The sequence below is a fragment of the Mya arenaria genome, chromosome 12, assembly GCF_026914265.1.
Source record: "Mya arenaria isolate MELC-2E11 chromosome 12, ASM2691426v1".
NCBI lineage: Eukaryota > Metazoa > Mollusca > Bivalvia > Myida > Myidae > Mya > Mya arenaria.
The window spans coordinates 20750933-20776078 of NC_069133.1; the positions used below are offsets into that span (position 1 = coordinate 20750933).

General features: G+C 35.2%; 2 protein-coding genes across 2 annotated transcripts in view; one reads left to right on the forward strand and one right to left on the reverse strand.

The window, feature by feature from the left end:
• LOC128210527 (uncharacterized) overlaps positions 1-5913 on the reverse strand; it is a 20652-nt gene extending 14739 nt beyond the window's left edge. Inside the window, exons 1-6 of the mRNA XM_052914875.1 lie at positions 5569-5913; positions 4167-4313; positions 3743-3942; positions 3000-3151; positions 2049-2187; positions 425-486 (exon numbers count right to left, since the gene is read on the reverse strand). Coding sequence (XP_052770835.1) covers positions 425-486; positions 2049-2187; positions 3000-3151; positions 3743-3942; positions 4167-4313; positions 5569-5647 — 779 coding nt within the window. The 5' untranslated portion in view covers positions 5648-5913. The remainder of the gene's footprint in view (positions 1-424; positions 487-2048; positions 2188-2999; positions 3152-3742; positions 3943-4166; positions 4314-5568) is intronic.
• Positions 5822-22893, forward strand: LOC128212038 (schlafen family member 13-like). Its single transcript, XM_052917270.1, has 13 exons — positions 5822-5952; positions 6221-6281; positions 6834-6993; positions 7512-7707; positions 8348-8531; positions 9520-9683; positions 11939-12054; positions 12949-13099; positions 14104-14217; positions 15232-15955; positions 16537-16982; positions 17739-17964; positions 18946-22893. Exons 1-13 carry the CDS (start codon positions 5943-5945, stop codon positions 19544-19546), a joined length of 3153 nt encoding a protein of 1050 aa, XP_052773230.1. The 5' UTR covers positions 5822-5942; the 3' UTR covers positions 19547-22893.
• Positions 22894-25146: the final 2253 nt, after the last annotated feature.

Genomic DNA, 25146 nt, shown 5'->3' on the forward strand with positions numbered 1-25146 from the left:
CACAAACATTTACACGCTCAAAATTACCCCCAATAAAAATGTCCTGGTTACCATCAGACCAATGCGACCAGCTGCTTTTTCCACTACGTTGATCACTCGATATCTTTAAATTAGCAGACGCTTGCAATCGGTTTAAATATGTTTAAATACTTAAGTTTTATATTTATACCGTAATACCTTTACCTTTCACAGTTGTCTCAAACAAATATGCATTTTCTTATGCAGGAATCTTAAATTAAAGAAAGATAAATACTGGAGCAAATAGATTTGATTTTCAAGCAATAAGAAATTAAATTCAATGTATCATGATGATGCAAATTATTTGAATGCAAAATGTTACAAATTTAAAAGGCAATGTTTAAATGCTATTTTATATTTTGGAATCTCGATCATGAGTAACTAGGGGAAATTAATTAAGCCATACTTCTTTTTCAGCAAGCCGAAACCTTCATGACAAGTCTGGCAGTGGATGGCTAGGCTCTCTTGCTGCAATTTAATGAATCATGGTAAAATTATTTCTCTTATGAACATTTTCTTAAAACATGAGCACCGCAGAGCAAACTCCAACATTTGTCCTATTTCTTACATTCAATCAAGGGGCATAACTTGATTATTATAAAAGCTAATGTTATGGGTGCTGCTGTACATGTACATGGGCATAATGTTTCCAAGTAACAAGTTTCAGTTGAATATCTGGAAACAGGCAATGTTAAACTTTGCATAATGACGACACAAATGCTACTTTAAAACACAGACAAGCTAGCAAGAGTAAACAATTTTCAATATCAAAGTCAAGGATGTATCATAATGTTCCCAATAATACATTTACGAGGGGTGATCCAGAATTACGTGGACTTCTTACATATTTTCTATATTTTTCGTCCAAATGATTTTTTAATTCATGAATATCTTATTCAAAGTATTCTGCATAGACGGTATGAAATTTAGGTCTGTAAAATTAATGAGTATTGCAAAATTACGGAATGTGGGCACACCGTCTTAAATTAACGTTTACAATCTTTTTATGTATCTCTTACAACATGCTTTTCTTCCATGTTTATCTATGAAATTCCGCCATATTACGTCACATACTACGTTGACTTCATACTAATATACTGTTCAAGTTTCTTACGTCATTTCCGTTTGAAAGTTGTTATATTCTGACTTGATTACAAGCAGAGTCTAGGACACAACATGGCGTTATCGGACTTTGTGGAAGCGCGAGACGATGAAGTTTTGCATTTAATTGGGGAAAACATGGACACAGATTATGATAATGATGGCCGAGGTGAAAATGAAGCAACATGTGTCGTTCATTAGTATTTAACTGGCATTAACGTTTAAGAGAATGATAATATTCCATAGAAGACAATAAGGAAAAATCCAGATGAAGACAAGTGGCACGACATTTTTGACGTTGGTAAAGAACGTCATCAGAGGGGATCGCCATTTGACGGTTTTTGTTGAAGAAAGCATCGTCGGGGCAGGATACGGAAGTGCAAAGAGTTTTAAGAGACGATTTAGGGGTTCATTTTTTCCATCTATTAATATTTTTATAATATATGCAGTGGATTACGCGCCATGTGTCAGTGTTGTTTGGTAATACTTCGAAAAAATATGACGCTTTATGAGCGCAACGTCATCGACATCATTGGACTGTGCCGGTCGGGTTCAACCATGTATCGTAATTTGATTGCAATTCAGCGAAAATTCAATGTTATGCTCTGAAAATTGCAGGAATTATGTAGAATATGTTATATGTATTGAATGTGAAGTTTTTATGTTCTATGTGAAATGATGTTTGAATTATTAAAAAAGTCCACGTATTCTGGATCAACCCTCGTATAATTGTCTTTTTTCAACAAGGAGTAGGTTTAAACTAATATTAACGATATTCTTTACTTTGCAACAAAATACAGGCATTACTTCAGAAAGTCTATAATAGTTACATGTAGGAAGTGTAAATCTTTAATAATTATTCATCATCATGTGTAAAAAGTAGCTTATTACTATATAACATCAGCAACAAGTTTGATAACAAACAGTACCATCCAGACTGAAGATTTCTGCCAGTCGGGAGTTTTCAGCATATTTTTCATCTCTGACAGTGTGCGAGTTACCTCGGATGTCCCGACAGAAGACTCAAATCCCTTCTTTAATCTTTCACACTCCACCGACATGTTAAGTCTGTACATAAAAAGAGTAAGTCTCATTTAATCAGACTAAATGACGATTTCACAAAATTACAATGTGTAAGGGTAAGGCAATTAACGACACTTTTTGTTTTGTGACTTTTGTCTAGATTTAGAATATTTGAATAAAATACATTTTGCCATTCTAATTTGTTTCATAGGTGTCTGCCCCTCACCCAAGAGTTTGTTGGTTGGTGGTCTGCTTGCTTTACAATCAGGCTAATATAGTTTAGTATAACAAACAGTATAACCACAGTGTGTGTATACCACGTGATAAAATGCGTCATAAACGCTACGTCAGAAGGCAATATTTTGCTTTGAATAAAGACTTTAAACAAAGATAACTTTACTAGTTCTTCACCATTTTAAATGAAACATAGTGCAATCTACGCCGCTTACATAGCCCTCGTCTTTGGTCTTTTACCAGAGTTTAATTGAGAGTTTAGATTCTTAAAACACTTCGACAAACCTCTTCACAACACCACCGCCTGATGGAGCACTGTCAAAATGTTAGAAACAGGTCTGTCGAGGTGTTTGAGGAAATAATCACATAATCAAACTCTGGTAATAAACCAAAGGCGGGGCTCTTTAATGGCATTGACTGACTGCCCTTTGTTTCATTTAAAATAGTGAAGAAAAGTTATCTTTGTTTTTAGGCTTCATTTGAAGCGAAAGCCTTCGTAGCATTTATGATTTAATTTATCACGTGGCATACACACACTGAACCAGTAGGTGAATAAACGTTATAAGTGGTATTATCATGCATCTTTGCATATCATTTACACAATCTTGCCGCCTCAAACCTACTTATCTCTCCATGTTTTAGCAAGAGAAGACTTCCTCCTCTCCAAGCCATCCCTCAATGACACTGTCCATGATTTGCACTCTCGGAAGACCATTGTCAGTGACCTGGATACCACCTCCCCGTCTTCATCTGCCTCATAGCACTGCTTACACACCTAAAGTTTTAATTTGAACATTTATGCATAAGTTATTATAAAAGATATACCACTGCACAAAAAAATACAATTGCACATGTTAAAGAAGCACTTTCACAAATTGACAGTTTTGACCATTTTTCATTATTTTTTCGTCTCAGAATCAGCTCATTTTGGCATCAGTGCCTTCAATTGAGTAACAGAACAGATATTAACGATTTGGTAAACTGCCCAAAATTGCTTCTTTCTTATAGTTTTAACAACAGTTTTAGCCATAAAACATCAATTTTTAAATGTAAATATGAAAACTGTGAGCTGCTTATTTGTCAGCAATCTTGTATCACTGGTTTACAGACGTTTATGCAAAAATTGGCTCATTCCAAAAAGTTGTCAAAACAATCAATCTGTGAGAGCGCTACTTTAATAAAAATATGGTTTGGGACACTCAAAAATTAATGCAAAGTACACAACGATGGCAATTTTATGAAAATTTTGGACGTTTTTCTTTTGTTCTTGCAATTGTATCATCTGGTTTCTAGTCCCTTTAATTCAATAATATGTATCTGATTAAAAAAATGTCCCTTTTAGCAAGGCTGTCTGGTCTCCACTTACCTTATATGTCTTGCCAAGTGGATCACTGAAAGCAAGGAAGTTTAGTTTGAGCTTGAATTTGAGGCAGTCAGCACAGAAGATTTCCCCACACTTCCTACAATGATGCTGTCTATCAAGGACCTTTGTAAACCGCTTGTTACAGGCCTTGTTCATACAGAATGGCCTCTTGTCATTGCGTACCCAGTGTCGCCTTGTAATTTCTGAAATGAACCATATAAAAGTTGATTCCAAATTTTTAAAAGAAATAAGTGTAAAATTAATAATTTATTCACTGAGATCCGAGACCAGTTCATCATATTTAATATATTTATATATATATAATTCTATTTGAGTTTAATATAATATAAGTTTTGAGGTTTTACTCATATGTGCTGTGTAAGATTAGTAATGGTATACATGTATATGAGAAAAGAGAAAATCTTACCTAGATTTTGTTCTGACTGCACACTTCCATCTCCATCTCCAGAGAAAAATGGGAGGCTGTCTAGATCACTCTTATCAATTATCTCAAACTTGTCCATCATTTCAGATTTATAGTAACTGTACATGCTATCCCATTTAAGGACTTTACCTAAAATAAACAGAAACAAACTGTAAAAATCAGTAATATAATAGTTGAGCATTGATTATGTACAGTGAAATGTTGACAATTGGCTTTCATTCTGTGGCATTTACTGAATTATCATTGAAGAGTGTGTCCTTTAGTTTGAGATGTGGTATTTTTTTCAATGCAGAACAATGTTGCACAAACAGCCTTTGCAAAAATTTGTACAATACTTAACCTATTTAAAACTTTATGCTTTTATTTCCTGGTCACCAGTTTATTGCTAAGTTTTTGTTATGTTATTTATGTGTGTTATTCAAGTCGGAATAAAGCTCATTAAGCTAATATATTTTTCTTGTTATCATATACCCAACTTTGAATATTGATTGTATCTTGTAATGTTTTCATTTTTTTATCCTTTCATTAAAGTTTCATATCTGACCATAAGAACTATAAATCTGCATGTTAAGGGAACTTTTTAAACATTTGGACATTCATTATATTCCCCTTTTAACAACACAAGTCAGCCATAGAGTTGCCACAATAAAAACCTCCAAAGTCTCTGAAGCGGCTGTTTGTATGGACATGATGCAGTTGATGAGCGGTGGATCCTTGGTTGAGTGATAAAACATATGACTGTCAATCCAGGTGTCTCAGGTTCCATCCCGCACTAATCATTCTAAAATGCCACCTAGGCTTCTTTTTTAAATGATGTTTAGCTTGCTTTATAAAAAAGAAGCCTGGACAGCATTTTAGAATGGCTACATCCCTCACCTACATGTATAGACGCTTAGAATGGATACAATCTTCTGGGTAGGTGTTCTGTGTGACAGTGCAAGTTAAAGAAGCAGAGTAGGTCTAAACAGCGTAACATCTTTTCGTTGTTTTATGGCCCACAACCTCACAAGACTGATACTCTCACTGGGTATGACGCTGATGGAAATTTTCAGTGGTATCGTAAAAAAGTAACATATATTATCCACAGTGGATGAACATTCCCACTTGTCGTTCATTTAATTTTAAATGGAATATTTCTAGTCATTCTGGAAAGCAGATGCTGTCCACTTGTTTGGAAAAAAAATATTTTCGAAAAAAATGGGTCAGACCTTGGATTAGGTTATTGCCCAATATTGGTCCCTGGTCAGACTAAAAGGCATTTAACAGAAAAGCATCAAATGAATTGAAGTCAAATGTAAGAGACGTGAGATATTAATGAGACATTCTGTGTTTATAATACGCACATAAAAGAAAATGTCACTCAATTATGACATTCAAAACTTACATTTCAAAATGCAATGCCGTTTGTCTTTCAAAAACAAAGTGAAAGTAGGACAACTTCCGTGTAAAGCGTCCCATAACATTGACGGATGTTTACAAACTTTCTGCAGAAATTTAAACCACAGAGGCTTTAAAATACATGGTGTTTAAACGGTTCGAACTATTATTCCCCTTAAATTACTTAATTACATTCACTATGTTATAATACGCCTGATGACAATAGTCGTTTTCTAAATGGCACATTTTTCACGACCCATTAACAGGTTTCATCGTAGACGCTTGAATTGGAATGGAATTTCGGACTACTTCGATTCGGACAAAATGCTATTCTAAGTAGGACAACAATCGGTTCTTTTTGAAAGCTGCACCAATACTAAGATGAGTTTAGGTATGTTCATCTGATTGAGATGTTTCCTTTAAAAGGTTGAGCTGTCACGGTTTCAATCATTGATTTATTATGATATAATGTGCTAATTCTATCTTCGATGTACTACTTGCAACTCTGTTTAATAGTAATACTTTTGTATAATGTAATGAGTGTCACATTGATCCTGTTTCTTTCATAAAATAAAGAAATAAACACAGTCATACTTGTATCTTTGAAACGTGTAACATATCTTACACTGAGAAACTTTATGATGCTACATGGATTTCAGATGCAGAGAGGGAGAGAAAGCGCCGGTCCAGTGGCAGCACAACATTGACAGCTCAGCATGTGTATGCATGGCTATTCCTAAAGTTAAACACAAAGTCTTAAATTAGATCAAGTGGATAAAATTAATAAAAATGCTATATGAACACAATAATTATTTATTATAAGCTCCATTGTAAGCTAATTCAAGACTCATTTCGCTCAGATATCTGTTTTTTTAGGAACTAATAAAGTTCAAAGTTTTTATGTTACTTGTAAATAGATAAATAGATTTTGATCGAAAATGAAAAATTAAATTTCTATAGCTAACACTCACATAACAAAATAGTCAGGCAAAGTCTATGAAGCTACATGTAGGTTGACATTAAAACAAAATTAAGACTACTGCAGCCAATTGTATAACACTGGTTAACTCTTTGCTTTGTTGAAAAATCATTATGTTTTGTTTTTATTGGAAAATATTTATCTAATAAGTAATATTAACCAATCAAATAAACTAAATGCCAAAACTGGCAAAAATATAATCTGTGGGCAGGACTTGTCTAAACTTTTACAATTGACTGCAGCAGTTATAATAATAATATAATCATACTACAAACCTATATTTTCCACCTCAGGACTGACAACCTAGGTAGTTATGGGGAGGTGATTCTTCACTGCACTGTTAACATTACACGAGGTATTCGGGAATGTGGCAACACCATTGTGCTGAAACATGTGTGTGCCCTTCTTAACTCTGGAGGGGGAATTCTGCACATGAGGAACCTGGATGCAGAGGTAGGAAAGGCATTAATATTATCAAGTTTGAAGTAAAGTTAAAAAAAAAATTGTTGTAAATATTGACTCAGCTTGTTTGAAAGTTTGAAAGTTTAGGTATTTTAATGCCTTATTTCTAAGTTTGCATTGTGCTTGTTCAGAATAACTTCAATTGTGGGCATAACTATTTAAGATACTTAATTATAACATGATCTTGGTACACATGCACGTAGCTAGGCCCATAACACTGGCCAAAATAATTATCTAGTTATGTCCCTTGGTTGATTGAAAAAATGTATAAACATAATGGCATCCCCTTGCCTTGCTCTTGTGAAATTATGCCCCATAATGAACTGAGAAAACTTCTTCACCTTTGCAGTGATCCAAAAAATTTAACCTTTTAAAATGTTAACAAAAACATTGTGTTGCAACTTGGAATCATATTCAAGTTACATAGATAATTTTTTGATTTATCAGCAAGGTTTGGTATATCTTTTTGTCTCAATGTATTTATACCTTATTGCTCCTGTTTTGTTTAGCGAGGGGTGGTGTTATCCAAACACCTCGACACGTGGTGGAGTGGTATGGAGATCAAAATGGCCGAGATCCTCTCGCATGATGATATTTGTAACTACTTCGACCTTGTTGGTAACCATGATGACCGGGACCTGTACCTGTTTGTAAAGACTGCTGAGCATCTGTGTACCTTGAAATACCACTGCAGGCTTCCGACAGGTCAGTCAGTGATCTGGATTTTAATTCTTAATTAAGCAAATTAAATTAATAGTTTGGTAGATGTAAGTGATGATTGTTAAAAAAAGCCTTTCCTTTGAAAGTGTAAATGTTCAAGAGTGAATGTGTTTATGTTTGACAGTGCAATGTTTAAGCATAAAATGATTTTTTCATTTATTATCATTTGTTTAATTTCACAGTTTTGATTGATAAAACTAAAGGAACTTTTTATGCCCCCTAAAATTGCATTGTCTGTGGGCCTGTCAGTCCGCATTTATTTATCCGGGTTGTAACTTTGTCATGCAGGGAGGGCTTTTGATATTACTTGGCAAATGTGTGCGGTACATAAGGACAATGTGTCGGTTGCAAAGGTCAAGGTCACACTTATAGGTATATCATTATGACATGATATATACACATCCAGTATGGATGGTTGTGTCAGCACTGTAAATATGTTATGCATGGAGGGATTTAATAATTATTTGGCAAATCTGTAGGTACGTTAAGGTGATGTGTTTGGTACAAGTCACACAACCCTTCCTCAAAACTGATTTTTTAGCTATTAAAGATGTATGAACAGCAATTTCAGTGATTTTGTGATTTAAAAACTTATCTACAGTAATTACTTTACTATAATTTACAGACACAGCTACCCATGATGTGACGTACCAGTCATTGATGCGTCTCCTAGTGGAACGTGGCGAGCCTGGGACCCTCGAAGATCTCCCACTGGTACCTGACAGATATGTGTTCGGGCGCTCAGCCAGCGAACTGAAGAAGGAAACCAAACAGATTCAATTCAAGCAACTCTGTGCCGCAAAAAACAAGTATGGCCAGAGTGGTTAGATATATATGGAGTCATATTGAAATAAGGATTTTTTTAACAAGGCCCAATAGTGTTTGTTCATAAAATTATTAGATTTTAACCCATGAGCTCAAATATATGAAATATATCAAAATTCAGATTTTAACTTTTTTGTTTTTCAAGAATTAAAGTTGATGTTTGTTATAGCCATGGCACTGTTGTTATTATTGGTAGGCCAGCATGAATAAAACTGTTATCTTGTCCATAACTCAGCAATCAAGAAGTTGAAATAAAACTTGCTACCTGAACACATATTGCCAAAAACAATACACTCATTTATAGAAAGACCAATAAATCTGGCTTTAACATTAATTATTTAGTTATGTCCCTTTTTCAACTGAAAAACAACAGATGAGCATTTTTGTTCTCTCTGTGTTTTTTTTTAAGTAAATTTTGTTACAGCAAAGATATATAAATGGCAGGATGCTGCAGAAAAGGGACAGGGTGCTAAGGGAGAAAAAGGCACAATGTGTCAGACTGTAAAGAACTGGATCTTATGAATTTAACGGTAAATGTCAGAAATTGTGCCTACTCCGGTAAATGAAGTAAATGTTGGGTTTCAACTGCCAAATGTGTCAAGTGTACGCATTTATTTTCGCATTTTAGTTTCAATTAAACGAAAGAAATTTTTAAGCATTTAATTCTATTTAGGCAGGAGAGTGCACATACTGGTCTCCAGGAGGGCAGAAGGGTGCTCTCAAAAAAAGACAGGGTGCAGCACCCTTCCATAACTCTTAGCTCAAACCCTTATATCAATTATATCAATGGTTGAATGAATATAATATTGTTCTTTTAAATGAAAATTGGCTGTGAAGCAAAGACAATTTCTGAGGTTAAACTCAAAATTAAATGCACATGTATATTTTCATTAGATTGACCTAAATCTCAAATTCTCTTTGTTCCAAATATGAAAGAATGTATTTATAATCTGTCATTCTTATGAATTCCAGACAGAAGGGCACAAGCACACTCCCGGAGCGTGTTTGTGGTCTGATGGTGAAATATGTGTCAGCCTTCGCCAATCATGCGGGCGGCCATATATACTTTGGTATCGCAGACACCCGGGCAAATGTGGTGGGGGAGGAGATGACGCACGCAGATCAACGCAATCTAGGTTAGCAGCTTTGGGTATTCTTCAATACAGTAGCAAAGTAAAGTTAATGGGCAAGCCAAACTTACTGTATCAAATTAGTGACTACTGTAGAAGATAAAAATCTTAAAAGTTGTCACATGTTAATTGTTTTAAAAGAACAACCCTATGTGTATGTGTAGAATTTACAGATTAAACAAAGGTGAACTTTGCAATTAGTCAACACCTCAATATTTATTTTAGACAATTATTTATCATGTACAGCAGCATTTTTTTTTGTTTGAAATCTCATCGTTTTTACCGGGAACGAATGACAAACACTGTTTGTGTATTACTATTTCTACATTATTTACTGACTTAGCTGTTTCGGACTGAAATTTAGAAAAAATGAACCAATTTCTGACTGATTTGTAAGCCATTTTCTATTACTAGAATTGCTCCAGCAAGGTCAAAAAGCATGAATCTGTAAATAGTGGATATTCAATACAAATTTCAATAACGTTTCTGAAATTGATAAAAATGAGCCTTGACGAGTAACAAGTTTAATAAATTTCTTATTTCATGACCACAAGTGTTCTATTCTATTTAATAATATAATGAACATTAATTGATAATTTACAGTGCTAAATGCATTAAAATTTAATGTCTGTATAGCATGCACTTTTTCAATGCTATTCATTATGACATCATGTCAAAAGTTATTAACTAGTTTAATCTCAAAATTGTATAATGACGCTATTCTTGATGGCAACATCATTTATGATAAAATTACCCTTCCTTGAGTAAACCTCCATTGTACTTTTACCTTAGAAAGTTGATTGAATGAAAAGATCTTGCAATTCTGTATGGTGATTTTCAGACTGTAAAGCTACGGCACTGAATTAGGTAAAACGTTGTTTTTGGAGTTGTTATTCTGTTTATCCAATTGGTTTGTTATTTTTTGTGTTAATGCTCTTTTATAAGTTAATATAAGTACCCATGTTTTTCAACACTAGTGCTAGAAGCGCTCAGAGATAGTAGTCCATCCATCATTAATACAAAAAAATTGCTACTGGTAAAGTTTCATTATAATTTAAAAAATGTTTGAATAGTTTTAAAGTTGTCACATTTTTACCTCCCTTTAATATATCATGCAAAAGTAATATTATGGTTAATCAATATAAATTAAACATTTAAATAATTGTATGTTAATATCTGAAATTCACTAACTCATCTTGCAATGATGAATGGCTTACCTTAAAGGGTGAATTTGTGATATCTTTGGTATTTTTATTCATATTAGAAAGTCCTAAGCACATTTAAATACACACATGATATTCTAGTTGAATGGTTTTAAACATAATCTATTTATAGGACTTCCTAGAAAGCAACTCATGTACATCCATTGTTCTGAAGGAATAATAGTATAAGTTAACTGATAGTAAGGTTGTTGTTTTTTTTAAACTGAGTGTCATTAACGTCAAGGATATTTAACAGTAAACAAATAAATCAAATTCTAGTCTTTATTAGTAAAGTCCTATAGAAATAGTCAGTATTTCATGATCATCAATTGCCATTTGACAGTATAAATCGAGGGATGGAAGCGCAAAGGTGTGATCTGCTTCTTTTCTTAATGACACATGAAACCTTTTTGCTTTCACTCAAGGCCCCAATATCTCTATACTTTTTAAGCGCAACAAGCTTAAGTATCTTATTTCATTAAGCCAAATTTTTTACTTAATCTTGATTTTACTAAATAAAAATTAGTTTATTGTGATTATCACAAACTTAAAAATAATTTTCTTTTGAAGGCCAAATTATCTTAAGAATGTAAACATTACAAAAATTATATCAAAACAAAAATAGTGAGCGTAGCTTAATCCTGTAATAAGGGATTTAAGATGTGAGTCGAGGAATTGGGGCCAGGGTGGTAGTCATATAAAAATCAACAGTCAATTCTTAACTTACAATGTAGGTCATTTTCTTAAGTTAAATATCTCATTTGGCATATATGATGTAATGAATTACCACCCGGTAATGATATCTAAAACTATTTATCCTCAATAATTTTATGTACTTTACAAACTTTTTCGTAAGAAACAATTGTACTTTTCTTTAAATTTGTCTACGAAATTTTAGAATCGGACTTAAGATATTTTATGAATACAGGCCCAGGAGGTCAAGTTATTTGTAGAAAGCAATATGAGAGGTGTAGGTGATATGGTTGTACATGCTTCTTTTTTCATTGTCTCTTAGAACCTTATTGCACTCATCTTATTGTCTGATGCCTTGCTTCACAGAGCAGCTGATTGCTGGTCGTATGCGGAATATGATATGGGGGGACAGGAATGTACCAGTTTCCCGCGGTGTTCACTGGGATGTAAACTTCTACCCCGTGGAGAATGCTCCGAAAAAGGTTATTGGTGAAATCTGTCATTCTGCAATATCTTTCAGTCACAATCTCTTCCATTTAGAATGATAAGCAAAAATACTAATGTGAGCAGTCCTCATTCATGTGTTCTTCATTTCACCTGCTCTTAAAATAATATCTTTAAAAAAAAACATCGTTTTTATTTGTGGTGTAAATTCCAGTGGATCAGAATAAAAATAACCTTCAGAATATGAAAAATAATTCTTATATTTTATGATGTAAAACATACCATTAAATCTCCAGCTTTCCCCCCAAAATCAGTGTATGTGCTAATGGTGATGTCAATGGTGAATTTTCCTGGTGGTGTATTTAGCTTTTGTATGGTCAGCCGTAAATCTAGGACTAATAAGAGTTCACCTTGAGAACATTATTCAAAACCAATCTCATCTACCCACAGTCTGTATGTGTCATGGCTGAGGTGGTATTGGTGCGTTCTCCTGAAGGTGCATTCAAAAACTGTCAGGAGCATATTCATTGGCACCAGTATGAGGCTGGAGGGAGTTCCCCTCATATATCATTAATGAAAATCCCAATATTATATCTCAATCTAGCGCTACAGTAGGTACATGAGGTGATGGTGGTGTCAGTGGTGTTTTACCCCTGAGGTGTATTCACCCACTGTCACATGAACAGTTTCATTGGCAGCAGTAGGGGGCTAGAGGGATTCACCCTTATTATATAATGAAAATCCCTATATATCTCCATCTATTGCTACAGTCAGTTCGTGTCTTGGTGGAGGTGGAGCATTCTCTCAATGGTGTTTTTACCCACTATCACATGAGCAATTACATTGGCACTAGATGGATGACGGAAAAATTAAACCTCATTATGTAATTATAATGAATGAAAATCCTAATATATCTGTACTTATCCCTATAGACTGTGCGTGTGGTAGTGGTGGTGTCAGTGGTGCGTTTTCCCGGCGGTGTATTCACCCACTGTCCAGTCAGCAGCTACGTAAGCACCAGTGGGAGATTGGAGGAATTCACCTTCACCCAGTGGCGGGACGCAGTGCTCAATCCTCTCAGAGGTAATGAATAGATTATTCATACATGTACACATGTACACATGTACACACGGTAAGTCTGCCTCTCGCCAAGACAGCATAGGATTTTATGGATTCTCGACACAGACACCATTTCTATGCATTAAAATGATTGTAATGTGATTGTAATAGCTTTCAGCTAAATTCAAAATCAAGTTAATGTTTAATTGAGTAACAAAAACAATTGTGCCCCAAAAGGGAGGCATTAATACTTAAAGTACAATGTAGTCATACTGTACGTCCATCCATGTCTGTCTTACTATCATGTCACAACTGTAACTTTCTCAATTTTATTCAAATTGTGATCAAACTTCACAGAATAGCAAAGCAGCTTTGGAAGGTGTGTCATACATAGCATTGGTGCTCTGGCCTCAAAGACATTCTGACAAGGCTGAATTGGGGGCATTTGACAAGTTCCTTTGACAACTCCTGCTTAAGACAGACTTTATATATTTGTATTAAAGGACTAGATAGCAGATAATACCATTGCAAGAAAAAAAGAAATTGTCAAACATAACATAAATTTGATATCGTTGTGTATAATGCATTGACTTTTGCTTACTGATGTATCACATCACTTACAACACATTTATCTGTACCAGTTTTGCATATTTTTCCATTTTGAAATTTACTTGGTTTGTCTACCACATAATTCCCAGTATTTTTATATATATGTTATATTGGTATATGTTTCTGTACTAATCACGTGATTTCACATGCTAGATATAAGCTGGGAAACCATTATGTGCTATTTTTAAATGGGTCAACTCTGACAGATAGACAGCAACAAAATATTGTTTCAATCATGTAAAATGATCGGCCTCATACTAGATTGGTAATTCTAGGTTTGTTTTGAGGAAATATTGTCTTTGCCGATTTTGGGACCATCTGGTGTCTAGCCCCTTTAAGAACAACTCTGCCCTTCATTTTATCACTGAAAATTATGATGCAAGTCATTTAAAGTCATGGCCATGGTTTATCCCTTGTAGATGTGCCCGAGCTTCACAACCGGTTCCAGAAGCTGATGTTACTGGTTCCCCGCGCACCACTCATCTTTACATTGCCCAACACTGTGGACACCATCAGACAGAAAGTGTTACAAGGTTCGTGAAAATTGCCTTAACAATTGCTTGCTGTAGTTTTCTGGTATAAATGAGAAGTATTTGTAGCATCCATTTCTGTCTATTTTTTACATTTTTTTTTGTTCAAATATCAACCTTTACAAATGATACCAAAATAATAATGGGTACTGGGCATCAAAATTTCACTATTTGTGTATAAGATAATTTTAAGATTCAAGATATTTACCTTGTCAGGTGTCGGGATAAATTAAAAAATCACTCACTATTCAGTTTCTGTCATAACCTTATTTGAAACTTGATCAAAATAAAGGTAACATACATACTAGAGGAAGCTACCTTTCTGTATCCATAGACATAGCTGCTTAATGAATGGTTGTCAGTGAAAAATTAAAATGGTAGTTTAGGGTAATTACACCAATTCTGAAATGCCTACCGGTACTCATTGGTACATGCCTTGCTTCGTTTAATTGACACATGACCATTAATCAAATCATGGTAATACCATCTCAGACCACTGGCTTCCTTCCATATTTATAGGTTTTGAAGATGAATGGTTAGTGATTTCAAAAACAGGCTGAACATGCTTGATATATATTGTTAACATTTTCACAGCATTGTTTGTCCTCATACACCAGATATTGCCAATTTACCGAATACACAATAGTTACGCTCAACCAATTTTATTTTTCATAGGAGAAACATAACCTGTTTTGTAATGTTGTTGAATTTTTAATACACATGTGGAGCTCTACACCTATATATGGTTTTGGGGGTTGTGAAGCTCTAGAAATCAGTGCCTTTATGCAAATTGGTTAAGCTGAATATAGAATATATAGGAAATCAATTAAGTGGTCTGTGACCTTTATATCTGTTTCTATCATCACACTGATCAAAGTTGTTTGATAAAAACATTACTGTTCTTAATATTGATGTGTTTGAATATAAAGTTCCTTGTATACTTACAACTCACAACCTTAGTATAACAGTGTTTTCATTGCTTTAACTTATTCAAGTATTAGTATGTTGCTTTTCCAGTAAAGATGGACACTGTACAGCCTCGTCAGTACATCGAGAGTTATGCCATTCCGCAGTACAGGGAGGCAATCCGGGCAGTTCTTAACTTCTTCAAGGGACAAAACTCCATCATTATGGGCATGGAGTGCTGGGGCGTGAAAATCCCCATGGCAGAATGTGCAGACACCATCTGTGATGTCGCCATAGTTACAGAGTTCCATAATGTGCATGTCCTGACATTCTCTACAGCCTACAACGATGCAGTGATACATCATTCCCAGTCAGCGGCAGCCATCTTGAAAACAAGGCTAGTTCAGCATGGGGGTTGTACAGAAAAATTTAGTGTGGTTTCCCATGTTTTGGACATCACAAATCAGGATATATTGCATATTTTAGAAACTCAAATGGCCGGCAGAGATATTTACCCATCTCACTTTGCTCCCAGTAAAAGAAAATTTGACAAGATCTTGAACTCCTTAGTTATATGCATGGGGTCCTACATGGCCAAGTCCCAAGTCGTTCACAGTATTAATCAAAATGGCTACTACTACTTCCTGCTGACTCATGACCAGTTTGAGTTGCTATGGACGCAGCAGTTCACCAAGGAATTGTGGGTACATGGTCCAGCCGGGGCAGGGAAAACTGTGGCAGCCGCACAGATGATCCAGGAACTACGCCGAAGAGGCTGTCGACTGGAAAACATCCTGTATCTGGCAGAAAACGAGAAACTCTGCGATTTTGTAAAGTAGGTTGCTTTTATTATTTAATCTAATTTTTCTCTATTTCTATTACATCTTAAGTGGAATATTTTAGAATTTTAAGTTCTGTATGTAGGTTACAAAACTTAAAGCTGCACTCTCACAAATTGACAGTTTTGACCTTTTTATTTATTTTTTCTCAGAATCAACACAATTTGGCATCACTACCTTGAATTCAGTCAATAAGCAGATCTCAATTGTTTGGTTAACTGCCAAAAAAATTCATTTGTTTAAAGTATTAATAACACTTTTAGCCATAAAACATCAATTTTCAGACGTAAATAGGAAAAATTGGATCTGCTTTTTTGGCAGCAGTCTATATCACTGGTTTCCCAACATTTACACAAAAAAACATTCCGAGACAAAAAAAAAATTTTTAAAGTTTGTCTTTGAGAGTTCAGCTTTAACAATGACCTTTACGACAGAAAACAATATTTTTTTCAGAAATACAACTGGTACAATATTAAAGGTCTAAGTATTACTCATTTCTTTGATCTAAGCTTTATGTAAGTTTCTATCAAGAAATGTATTATGTAGGTCTGCTAGTGTGTCTGTAATTTACTTTCAGGTCCCACAATCTATGCCTCGTTACAACCAGACGACAGATATTGGCTGAGAGCCAAGACCCCAGGATTATGGACAGGAAATATGGGCATGTCTGTAATGTGATTATAGATGAGGTTCAAAATTTCAAAGACAGGGATGGTGATTGGTACAGCCTGGCTCAGCAGATAGCCAATCAGAATCCTCCTAACAAACTGCATAGGTGTTCAAACTATTTTTGGCTATTTATGGACTACTCGCAAAAAGTGCACAAGTTCAAAGCAGGGTTGCCAGCGGTGATTGGAAAGAACAATTTCATGTTGAGCGAAGTGAGTCGAAGTACAAAGGAGATATTCGACTTCACATCGAGGCTCATGATGGCCTCGGAGAACGTTGAGGGGCTAACACACCCTGGATTACAATCAGTCAACAGCGTCCCAAAACTGGCTCATAACTTCTCCTCAGGGAAAGGTAAGACTAAAGATTTGATACTCCCATGATACAGCAGATACAAGATACAAGAATCTTTATTTATAGTCTGGTATATGATAACATGAAACATAAGCTCAATGTGCTATTTTCTGACATGAATAACAAAATAACATAATAAAAAAAATAACAATGAACATGATGGCATTGATGTAAGTAATTTGTTTCCTTGGCCACTGATACATCAAATACATGTTCCAAATGCAATTGCTTATTTATTGAATTTATTTATGGTTTTCTTAGACAAGCTTCACACAAATGTTTATCAGTACTTTCCATAATACATGTAGTAAGTTTGTTGATACATTTACTTTTATGCATTTCTTCTTAAACTGTTACACTACTGTCCAGTTGCAGTTTTGATTTCATGACTTACACCTAATTTTATGGGGCATAATAAATGTTGATGGCAAGAAAAATAAAACAATTTTTATGCATTATTATATTTAACTCATTTGACTTAAATGATCAAAACAAAAAAAGCAAAGGATTTGGGTACAGATAAAAAAAATATTAGCCTTCATAAATGTTGTTTTTTTCAATTAATTATAAATAGCTATTTGGCCATAAAAAAAGTCTAAAAAAATACTTATATTTTTTATCAGTACACAAATTATATGGGCTTTTTTTGTGTTTTGAGCATTTAAGTCTAATGAGTTAAACATAATAATGAATTAATATTAAGAAAACAATTTTTAGCATCAATCTATATTGTGTCCCTTTAACTCTTTTCCCAAGGCGTGGACATTCTGTCATGCAAGGAGGATGAAATGAGGACCCTGCTGTCTCGAGTGTTATCAGGCCTGCTTCAAAATGGCGTCCACCAGGATGACATAGCAATTTTGGTGGGCAAGAGGAAGGAGCTGGATCACCTGCAGACAGAGTTGTCCTCCTTGAATCTGGATAAATTTTCAGTAGCAGGGAGGAAGGATTCAAGGGACATCAACCATATGACTAGCAGGAGGTATATTTTTTATTGATAAATTCATATGGAACTATATTCATATGTTCAAGGCGAATTCTGTGTACAAAGATATTAAATGGGTATTAAAGCTGCACTCTCACAGATAGACCTTTTCAACCACTTTTTATTTCTTTGTCTTGGAATGAGCCAATTTTTGCGTAAATCTCTGAAAACAATTGATATAAGACTGCTGACAAGAAATCAGATCGCTGTTTTCATATTTATCTACAAAAATAATGTTTTATTGCTTAAAAAGTTACTTACGCTTTAAGAAAAATGAGTTTTTTCGGCATAATAAAACAGTAACTTTGGAAACCTGCGATCTGATCTTTGTCAGCAATCTTTTATCACTAGATTCCAGATGTTAACGCAAAAATTGACTGATTCTAAGACAAAAAATAAAAAAGTTGTCAAACCGGTCTATCTGTGAGAATGCAGCTTTAAAATGTGTATTACGTAAGTTTTAATTTCATTTACAAATATATAAATTTTCTGCTGTTTATATTTGTTGGTACCAGCACTTATAATATTTATTATGGTGAAATCATTAATATCTTGACCTTGCCGATCTTCAAATAAGATCATCTAGTTCCTCTTACTGTTTAGTTTAATAACCATGCTTATCACAGGTAAATACCACAGGAGAAAACATCCTGAATAAATTTAAGGACATTATTTTGATGTTGGACTGCTTGTTCAGATAATTGTTAATGTTAACAAAGTGAACAATATCGTTGTTAACTTATAAACATGAAATATTTGATGATGTACTCACATATTAACAATCAAACAAGTACAGCTGAAACAAATGTCTCAAATCTTGTAGAAATACAGCAGATCACAAGTGTATCCATTTAACTTTCAAAGCAGTAATGATTTGAAAGTTAACAACGATGACATTAACAACCTTGTTTACTTTGACAAAGATCTGTACAATCGGCCAATCTATTATATTCAATGCAATTATTTGGCTTCCCTCAGGTCAGTTGAGGAGCACCTACAGAGTTGTGGATCAGACAGAAGCTTACAGCATGATCGCAGTAGGTCCCGCAGTCCAAGTCTACAATCCATCGCGGAAAACCCGTCCTCAATGTCGCTAGAGGATGTATCTGATGATAGTTTCGATGAATCCTTCGAGATCAGCAACCCATTTGATGTGCTCGCTCAGGGAAATCTGGATTCTGTAGAGCAAGAATTGCCTGGTGAATTGAACAATCAATATGTTGCCATGGAAACTGGTGACCCTGTTGCCAAGAAACAGAAAGTAACATTCTACAGGTATGATTCTAGTGTTGATGAATCTGACTCAGAGAGACCTCAGAAAGAAAAGGATCCGAAATTGAGCATGGAGAGCAAGGAAGATTCTGTTTCCAAGGAGATAGATGGAGTTGCCATAGATACGGTGAGAAGGTTCAGTGGCTTAGATAAGGCAGCTGTTATTGGTATTAACCCGTATGTGAACGAGGAACATGCAGACTTTAGTAAGTTCCTGCTTAGTTTGGCGACCAGGGCAAAAGATAATCTCGTTATCATCACAACCTCAGACAATGTGAAACAGAGACTGGATAAACTTGTTAACTGACATCTAGATTTTATTAGTAAAGTTTAATCAGCTAAATGATGAAAAAAGTGGCATATAAAATTTACTTTCCAATCTTAAAACAGTCATTGAAGTTGAGACTTATTGTAAACAAGCCCGAAAATCAACATATGTGCTTGGCATCAACATTCTTCACTAACCCTGCTATATAAAATTTCAGAATTTCAGCAAGCCCAGGAAGCATTTAACCAGTGCAGGGCTTGCGGGCTTCTGCTAATTTCGACCACTGTTAAAATATAGCTTTCTGAGAAAGATGAATTATTCCTGAATGATGTTGTTGTTGTTTTTGTAACAAAATATATTTATACCAGATATATAAGTTAGATTTTTACCTTTTTAGTAAACTATGATATTAGTACAGTATAATACTAGTCTTGTATGATTACTTAGATTTTTACCTCATACATGTTAGATTTGTCCATTTCAGTAAACAATGACGCAAGTAATATTGTATGGTTACTTCAAAAATCTAAAAGCTCAATATTAGATATGGAATGATTTTTTGCCTAATATTTCCTCTGTTTTGTTGTTTGCATTGTAAAAACTCCTATGTTACTCACAAATGTTTGAGATTTTTCATTTTAATAATTGCTCATATGTGCCATACTATAATGGATAAGATGGCACCATTTTAATTGTCTTACAGTAACAATAATTTGGTATTGTTAATCTTTATTAGTGGATTAGTTTTTGTTCGTGAATATACAGCCAAACCCTTTTGGCTCAAACTCCCAGGGACCAGCCAAAATGCTTCCAGCTTTGGGAAATTGGACCAAGCGGGCATGATGTATATAAAAAATAAGTTCTTTACATTCAGTTCGAGCCAACGAGGAAATGGGGCCTAGCAAGTTTGAGTCAACAGGGTTCAACTGTATTCATTATGGACAAATTGGTGTACTTGTTTTTGGTGCTGTTAATATTTTCATGAATTTAAAGTTTGCATTAAGACATTTTTTTATTATTATGTTTTAATAAAAAAATCAGCTAAAAAAATTCAAGATGAATTTCAAACCATAGCTTGGACGGTGATTGTTAACAAAATTAATATAGATGTGTTTAAAAAAAATGTTTTCTTAACTTTTACATTAATTAAAAATGTTTTTGATTCTATGCATGATGACAGATTTTCATCAAATCATTTTTTATATAATTTAGTGATTAAACTTTTAAAAATTGTTAGACAAATTTCAAGCCATAGCTTGATCTGTGATTGTTAACAAATACAGGTATGTTTATTGGGGTTTTTTTTATGTTGTTAACTTTTCCATAAAATCAAAATGTTTTAACATCAGGGCATTAAGACAGTTTTGCATTAAGACAGTTTTTTATCCCCCGCCGAATCGAAGATTTCGGGAGGGGGATATTGTTTTGGCGTTGTCAGTCCGTCATTCCGTCTGTCTGTCCGTCCGTCCGGTACCATATCTTGGTAAGCATTGATCAGAAAATGTTCAAACTTGGTCAGAATGTTCCCCTTGATCCAATATATCTGGACAAATCTTCATGAAACTTGATCAGAATGTTTGCCTTGATGAAATCTTAGATTAGTTTGGAACTGGGTAACATGGAGTCATAAACTAGGTTTCTTGGTCAATTCTAAATGTAACATTATATACAATATTTATTTTTTTTCAAACAGTTGCAATCAAACTCAAACTCATATATTTATTTCATCAACAATTGATTTCCATTCCTTGAAATAGCCCAATCAGGCGGGGGATATCAATTCAACGAATTTGCTTGTTTTATATAATTCATTGTTTACCCTTTTGAAAATTAAAAATTTTCAAACCACAAGTAGGACTGAAAGACTAATAATCTACTTTTATACTAAATAATACCATCATTACAAGTGTCATTGCACGATGTGAAAATGATGTCATAAAACAAAATAGTGCATCTTTAAAATGTCATTTGTTATGAAATTATGAGTTTTTTTGGTGATTTAACCAGTATTGTATATACATGTTAAAAAGAGTTATTAACACTGTGTTTTTATCCTGAATGTCAAATTGAACTCTTTTCAGATTTTGATTTCAATCTCCTACATATATCATGTAGAAATGCAGTACTAATAACCCGAATATATGAAAAATTGTTAACAACTTTTTTACAATGTATACTCTCTTCGCATTGTCTTCCATACAATCATATAAAAGTAACTTTTATTTTTTTATTTTTTGCTTCACAGATATTTATCAAAAACCATATCAAACTGTCTTGTTTACTTTGGTTATATTTTTATATACATGTACATTGTTCCTTTTTATACTTAACTGTTTTATATATTGATGTGTTTTAGTTTTTAGTAGATGAATGTAAGCTTCTGTGGGGGTTTTTTCTTTGCCATTTCCATGTGCCCCCTTCTACTACTTTTAACACAGCTGAGCGATTGTGATCAGTGATTGTCTGTTGTCGTCAAGGACTTATTTGTAATAATTATGCCCCCCTTCGAAGAAGAGGGGTATATTGCTTTGCACAGGCATGTCGGTCGGTCGGTCGGTCAGTCGGTCGGTCCGTCGGTAGACCAAAGCTTGTCCGAGTGATAACTCAACAATTCCTGGACGTATGGTCATCAAACTTCACATGAAGGTTGGGCCTGACCAGAAGATGACCCCTATTGATCTTGGGGGTCATCGGGTCAAAGATCAAGGTCACAGTGACCTTTAATGGTAAAATAATTTTAAAGCTTGTCCGAGTGATAACTCAACAATGCCTGCACCCATGGCCCTCAAACTTGACATGGAGGTTGGGCCTGACCAGTAGATGACCCCTATTGTTTTTGGGGGTCATCAGGCCAAAGGTGAAGGTCACAGTGACCTTGAATGGTAACGTGACAATGCCTGCACCCATGGCCCTCAAATTTGACTTGGAGGTTGGGCCTGACCAGTAGCTGACCCCTATTGTTTTTTGGGCTCAATGGGTCAAAGGTCAAGGTCACAGTGACTTTGAATGGTAAAAGGTTGGTTGAGTGATAACTCAACAATGCCTGCACCCATGGCCCTCAAACTTGACTTGGAGGTTGGGCCTGACCAGTAGATGACCCCTATTGTTTTTGGGGGTCATTGGGCCAAAGGTCAAGGTCACAGTGACCTTGAATGGTAAAAGGTTGTCCGATTGATAACTCAACAATGCCTGCACCCATGGCCCCCAAACTTGACTTGGAGAATTGGCCTGACCAGGAGATGACCCCTATGGTTTTTGGGGGTCATCTGGCCAAAGGTCAAGGTCACAGTGACCTGGAATGGTAAAAGGTTGTGCGAGTGATAACTCGACAATGCCTGCACCCATGGCCCTCAAACTTGACTTGGAGGTTGGGCCTGGCCAGAAGCTGGTCCCTATTGATTTAAGGGGTCATTGGGCCAAAGGTCAAGGTCACAGTGACCTGGAATGGTAAAAGGTTATCCGAGTGATAACTTGACAATGGCTGCACCCATGGCCCTCAAACTTGATTTGGAGGTTGAGCCTGGCCAGAAGATTGTCCCTATTAATTTTAGGGGTCATTGGGCCAAAGGTCAAGGTCACAGTGACCTTGAGTGATAAAAGGTTGTCCAAGTGATAACTCAACAATGCCTGCAACCGTGGCGCTTAAACTTGACTTGGAGGTTGGGCCTAACCAGTAGATGACACATATTGATTTAAGGCGTCATCGGGTCAAAGGTCACAGTGACCTTGAATGATAAAAGGTTGTCCAAGTGATAACTCAACAATGCCTGCATCCATGGCCCTCAAACTTGACATGGAGGTTGGGCCTAACCAGTAGATGACCCCTATTTATTTTAGGGGTCAAAGGTCAAGGTCACAGTGACCTTGAAAGCAAACTCGACAATTCTTGGACCTATGGTCATCAAACTTGACATGAAGGTTGGGCCTGCCCAGTAGATGACCCCTATCGACTTTGGGGTCATCAGGCAAAGGTCAATGTCACAGTAACCTTTAACGCAAAAAAGTTAACAAATCTTCCCCCACTGATATCTCAACAATGCCTGAACCTATGATCATTAAACTTGACATGGATGTTAAGCCTGACCAGTAGATCACCCTTATTGATTTTAGGATTCATAGAGCCAAAGGTCAAGGTCACAATGATCTTGAATGGTAAAAGGTTGTCAGACTGATAACTCAACAATGCCTGAACCCATGGCCTTCAAACTTGACTTGGAGTTGCATCTGACTTGTAGATGACCCCTTATGATTTAAGGGGTCATCGGGTCAAAGGTCAAGGTCACAGTGACCTTGAACGAAAAAAACTTGTCTTGTGATAACTTGACAATGCCTGCACCCATGGCCCTCAAACTTGACATTTAGGTTTCTGGTGACCAGCTGATGACTCTGGATTTTGAGTTCATAGAGTCAAGGTCATGACGGTCATAACACACTTTATCCTCACACTTTTATGGTCATAATCTTAAAACAGCAACAAATCAGCTGTCATTTCGGTCCATGCATATTTTATTCAATTGTCTATATAATCCTGACAACATGGCGCTCAGGGGGGGGGGGGGGGGCATAATGTTTGACAAACATCTCTTGTTTTCTATATGGATTCGTCAGAATGTGTTAAAGGTCAAGGTCAAATTTTATTATGGGTACTTTTAGGTCAATATGTAGGTCACTATGTCAAATATTAGAAGAAAAAAAACACAATGTTATTTTCTACCTATTCTTCATAAAACATGGTCAGTTAGTTACATCAAAATCGATTACGTGTCATTTCTGGTCCAAAACTAGGGCACTAGGTCAAATGTTCCCAAACATATTTTTTTTTTCAAAACTCCAGAGACCACACTTTTTATTGAAAACTTATAATGGTTACTAGGTTTAAGCAATTCTTGTCGGCATTCAACATGTCACTTAATTGAAACTTGTGTCAAAATGTTTTTTCTCACAAGTTGTATTGAATTAAAATAACTGTGCATGTAGGCTGCTAGGTCAAATATGATTACAATTACGTTTTAGGCTCCGTATTTTCGCTCCAATGTACATTATAATTAGTCAGAATGTTGGCCTTAATACAATCTAGGTCATGTTTAAAAATGGGTCATATTTCCTGAAAAGTAGGTCATCATATATTCGAAAAACCTTGTCCTATTCTCTACAAACTCCTTATGAATATGGGCCAAAACGCTACGCCAGTGGGTCAACTATTTAAGATTGAACGATTGTAATCATGTTTTCTCCCACCTCAGATAAGAAGATAAAAAATGACCATGTTAGAAATTCGTATCTTGCCCACAGGCAAAGATAAAACAAGTACCCGTATGGAACTCCTTTTTATTGTCATCACAAAATTACCTCCCCTGTTGAAGACCGTCGTCTGCAGCATCATGGAAACTTTAACTTGTGGGAATATTTAGAATCTTAATTAATTATTTCTCGCTTCAAATATCACCATACTTTGTTTTAATGCTCCGTTCAAGAAATAATGATGCACTCTCCTGAGAACTATTTAAGGAACGATTTAACTTTTTACATAATCTGAATCACTGCGCTCATTACAATGACGACCACGAATCATCACATATCTATACGCATTTATTTTCACTACGCACAAAAGAGTTCCAGCAAAAAAATACATTTTTACT